A 4,952-nucleotide genomic window follows, 5' to 3' on the forward strand; every position below is an offset into this window, starting at 1 on the left:
GACGAGCCGGGACCGCCGTGTTTGCGCGGCCTCCGGCGTGCCCGCCGCTCACGACGACGACGTGCCGGGGCTGTGCGCCCTCGGTGCACTCCCCGCTGGAGACGACGAGCCGGGACCGCCGTGTTTGCGCGGCCTACGGCGCGCCCGCCACTCACGACGGTGACGTGCCGGGGCTGGGCTCCCTCGGCACTCTCCGCACATGACGACGACGTACCGGGGCCATCGACCATGCGCGGTCTCCGGCGCACCCTCCGTCGCCGAGTTTGCTGGCAACACCATCATGCCGGGACTCGGCGGCACAGATCGTTCGACTCGGCGCACTCTAATGCGCCCCGTTCTACTTACACCATCGGTGGCGCCAGGGCCAGGCACCACCGCATCGCGAGGCCTTACTCGCCCCCGTCTCACCGGTCCATGGAGGCACCATGGACTGGCCGGGACTCGTCGACACACATCGTTCGACTCGGCGCACTCTCCGCACCTGACGACGACGTCCCGGGGCCGCCGACCATGCGTGGCCTCCGGCGCACCCTCCGTCGCCGAGTCCGCCGGCAACGCCATTGTGCCGGGACTCGGCAGCACACATCGTTCGACTCGGCGCACTCTAGTGTGCCCCCTCCTACTTACACCATCGGCGGCGCCAAGGCGAGGCACAGCCACATCGCGAGGCCTTACCCGCCCCCGTCTCGCCAGGTCCATAGAGGCGCCATGGGCTTGCCGGGACTCGGCGACATTCGTCATCCGACTCGGCTCAATCTAGTGCGCCACCTGTTCTACCTACACCACCGGCGGTGCCTGGGCAAGGCTCCATCACATGGAGGTCTTCCTCGCCGCCACCTCGCCGGTCCATGAAGGCGCCATGGGCTGGCCGGGACTCGGTGACGATGCGTCGGCGGCGGCGCGGCGCTCGACGAGTCACGACGACTCGTCGTAACCATGGAGGCGGCACGGCTCTCGACGAGTCACGATGACTCTTCGTGACTATGGCGGCGGAGACATCATCCGGTTTGGGCCGAGACACGCTTAGGCGCATCTCGCGGCCTCCCTCTTCGTCGGCACGAACACGTGTCACACGTGTCGGGGTCCGCTCATGTCTAGCAGCTCCCGGTCCGGCACTCCGTGTCGGCGGCATGTGCATTGTCGTGCGGCTCTTGTGCCATCGCCGGCCGTGCCGAGCGGTGCAAGGTGGTGACTTCCTCCGCCATGGGCAGCGGTGTATGCTGTCATCGATGGATGTGTGCACTCCATGTGCCGCATGTCCATCCATTCTTTCTTCTCCTTTCGACATCTACTCCCGCGGAGCATACCCCTCACACTCCCGGCGAATCTACAATGTCATCGACGACGTCCAAGCCAAGCCCAAAACATGCATGCTACTTCAACAACCACATCGACGCTGCTCAGGGCCGACGAGGCAAGACGGCGTAGGCGGGCGTGGCCGGAGCAAAGGCCACGTTTTCGACGGCGCGTGTACCACTCAGTACATGGACTCTGTCGCCGCCATACACACACCACCACCATGCATGAGGAACGCGAAGCAAAGACCGAAGACAACGACTGTGCAGCTTAATTGGAGGTGTCCCGCGGTACTATCCGCGGGAGTAATTAACCGGGGGCTTTCCGAGGCCCCCGGGACCAGGAGACCATGATCATTTGATCACTTTGGCCGCGCCAGCAGGCCCCACACATTTTCTTTTCCTCTTCTTGTATTTGCGTACTTTGTACACTGGCACGCCCGCAACACATTATACCTAGGGTCAAGGGAGACGCTTATACGAAACCTCAATCTTTTTGTATGAGCGAGTTCTTTCCTTTTTCGTGTCAAACACGGCGCCATTTCTCTCCGTGGCACAGGGCTTGGACTATCCGACAGCCAACCTCTCAACACAGTGGGTCAACAGCGACGCCTCCCTCCTACACAATGTTCGCTATGTCGGAGGTTTTGTCTTGCGCCCCATTCTCCTCTGTTCGCAAAGTACCTCCTTTGCCACAGGGTTCTTCTGTGCCCCACCTTGCGACATGTTCTACTTTGGCGTGTTCATTGTCCAAACTGACGCTAGCAACAATATCGTTGAAGGGAATCCACAGGTGGTCTGGTCTGCCAACCGGGCTCATCCTCTTAGGGAGAATGCCACCGTTGAGCTAACTTTAGATGGAGAATTGGTCCTTTGTGATGCTGATGGTAGCCTGGTCTGGTCGACCGGTAGCTCAGGGAGGATGGTAGCTGGCATGGTGATCACCAACATCGGCAATCTGGTGCTATTTGATCTGATGAAGGCAACTATATGGCAGTCATTTGATCATCCTACCGATGCATTGGTCCCTGGACAGTCACTTGTAGATGGCATGAGGCTCACAGCAAGTACCTCTGATACAAATTGGACTGAGACTCAACTGTATGTCACTGTACACCCCGATGGTTTATATGCTTGCATTGCATCCGCACCACCACAGCTGTACTATGCGATGAGATCAAACGAAGAAAAGACAGGAAATTATACAACAAAGGTTACATTCATGAATGGCAGCCTCAGCATCTTTCTCGAACCAAAAAATCCAGATTCGAATAGCATCTCATTGCCAACACCCAACACCGGCCAGCACATGAGACTAATGTCTGATGGCCACCTGAGGATGTATGAATGGCATATTGCAGAAGACATGTGGCATGATGTGTATGATGTAATGCAGCCAGACAATGGTGAGTGTGCTTTCCCAACCGTGTGCCCAATCTCTTGTTAACAAATGCAACGCCATCAGATCTTAACCCTCAACGAAGTTTCTTACTTCGATTTGAGCGACCCCATTGTGAATGTAACCAACCAAGATGATTGTAAACAAGCCTGCTTGAAAAACTGCTCCTGCAGGGCCGTCAGCTTCAGACAGTACAATCACCAGACTGAAAACAAAGGTTATTGCTGGTCAGTGACCAAGGTCTTCTCCATGCAATCAATAAAACTTGAACCCGTTGGTTACAATAACTCTGTTTTCATCAAGGTGCAGCTTAGCCCTTCCAACTCAGCTGCTGCTTCTGCTCCTTCGGCGAACAACAGCAAGGTCATTTTAGGCACTATTATTATTATTGTATTACTTGCTATTGCTGTCACACTTTATCTAGAGAGGAGGAGAGCGTATGCTAAGAAAGATGAAGAATTAAATTTTGGTCAATTTGCTAGAATGCCAACCAGGTTTCCTTTTCAGAAGTTGAGAGAATGCACTGAAGGGTTCAATAAAAAGCTTGGAGAAGGTGGATTTGGATCTGTTTATGAAGGGAAATTAGGTGAAGAGAGAGTTGCCGTGAAACGTTTGGAAGGTGCTAGACAAGGAATGAAAGAATTCTTGGCAGAGGTGGAGACTATTGGAAGCATCGAACACATCAATCTTGTCAGGCTGATTGGTTTTTGTGCAGAGAAATCTCAGAGGCTTCTAGTATACGAATATATGCCTAGAGGGTCACTTGATAGGTGGATTCATTACCGCCACAACAACGCACCACTCGATTGGTGCACGCGGTGTAGAATCATTCTGGATATTGCCAAAGGCATGTGCTATCTTCATGAGGGGTGCAGGAGAAAGATAGCTCATTTGGACATCAAACCACAAAATATTCTCCTAGATGAGAACTTCAATGCTAAAGTGGCTGATTTTGGACTATCTAAGCTAATAGACAGGGATCAAAGCAAGGTAATGACGATGATGAGAGGCACGCCTGGGTATATGGCACCTGAATGGTTAACCTCACAAATTACTGAAAAGGTTGATGTCTACAGCTTTGGTGTAGTTGTCATGGAGCTAATAAGTGGGAGAAAAAATATTGATAATTCTTTGCCTGAGGAGAGTTCTCACCTCATCAATTTGTTCAGAGGAAAGGCTCGAGATAATCAATTGAGTGATCTGATTGACAAACATAGTCAAGACATGCTCTCACACCAGGAGCAAGTGATTGAAATGATGAAGCTTGGAATGTGGTGCCTGCTAAATGATGGTGGTCAAAGGCCTTCCATGTCAACGGTGATAAAGGTATTAGAGGGTGGGATGAGCATAGAAACCACTATTCTTCACAGATTTCTCAATACAAATACAGTCTTGCCCCTGGAAGATAATCCGACCGCATATTCAGTTCAACCTCAAGCATCAGTTTTATCTGGACCAAGGTGAAATGAGTGGCCAATGAGAAGAAGACATCCAACTTAATTACACACTTGGTTTTTGTAACTGTTTTCAAATATTATCTTATCTGTACATTGGAAGTATGTTTTGAATAGCTTGAAAAGAAAATTTACAGGCCAATATATATGTTTCATTGTTTGTTCAGTGAGTCTGTATACCACGTACCTTTTCATCTGCAGAGTACGAGTCGACCTCTTCTGGTAGCCCAAAATTATATCTGTGAACTACATGCTGAAGTAGGAAATTTAACCTGACGGGGTAAGCATTGTATGGAGATGGCACAAGGTGGAGGAGTCTCGATGAAACTCTAAATTAGGATGACAAACTTCAGATGAGGGTAAAAAAATAGTGATTTTCTATTGTTTTCCATCTTCAATAGGGCTAATGATGCTAATTGAGCTGATACTTTAAACTGTAAATTTCTTGATCGGGCTAGTAAAATCAACAGCCTACCCCAACTTGTTTGGGACTAAAGGCTTTGTTGTTGTTGTTGTCGCTAGTAAAATCAACATGTCACTATCAGTCCCGTATGTTAAAAATAACAATAGAAGTCCCTTTTTGAAGTCAGAGAAGCAACATTACATATATTCCTGCAAACACAAGTTGAATATCCGCCTTCACTGGCTACCCCAGTTAAACAGTGTCTCTGTCATGTGGGGCTGGGGGCAGCACTATACGGGCCGCCACAAGGAGGGAGGCGCTGGGCCGTTGGACAAGCTTAGGGATAAGTCTATTAGTTTGCTATATATGTTGCGCACATGTAAATGAGAGATTGAATAAAA

The 4,952-nt window shown here is 50.9% G+C and overlaps 1 protein-coding gene across 1 annotated transcript; it reads left to right on the forward strand.

The window, feature by feature from the left end:
* The first annotated feature begins 228 nt into the window (after nucleotides 1-228).
* On the forward strand, nucleotides 229-4,263 carry LOC109756721 (G-type lectin S-receptor-like serine/threonine-protein kinase SD2-5). The gene is made up of 4 exons (XM_073506590.1): nucleotides 229-693; nucleotides 1,855-2,701; nucleotides 2,868-2,911; nucleotides 2,998-4,263. The coding sequence occupies exons 1-4, from the start codon at nucleotides 229-231 to the stop codon at nucleotides 4,156-4,158; spliced, it is 2,517 nt and encodes an 838-aa protein (XP_073362691.1). The 3' UTR covers nucleotides 4,159-4,263.
* Nucleotides 4,264-4,952: the final 689 nt, after the last annotated feature.

Source organism: Aegilops tauschii, chromosome 1, assembly GCF_002575655.3.
Source record: "Aegilops tauschii subsp. strangulata cultivar AL8/78 chromosome 1, Aet v6.0, whole genome shotgun sequence".
NCBI lineage: Eukaryota > Viridiplantae > Streptophyta > Magnoliopsida > Poales > Poaceae > Aegilops > Aegilops tauschii.

Excerpts from the sequence above, each read along its gene's own strand:
- LOC109756721 (XM_073506590.1), top strand. The coding sequence starts at position 229 with ATGCGCGGTCTCCGGCGCACCCTCCGTCGCCGAGTTTGCTGGCAACAC. Across the intron at positions 2,702-2,867 it reads TGTAATGCAGCCAGACAATG|GGCCGTCAGCTTCAGACAGT; the intron begins GTGAGTGTGCTT and ends CTGCTCCTGCAG. Across the intron at positions 2,912-2,997 it reads TCACCAGACTGAAAACAAAG|GTGCAGCTTAGCCCTTCCAA; the intron begins GTTATTGCTGGT and ends GTTTTCATCAAG.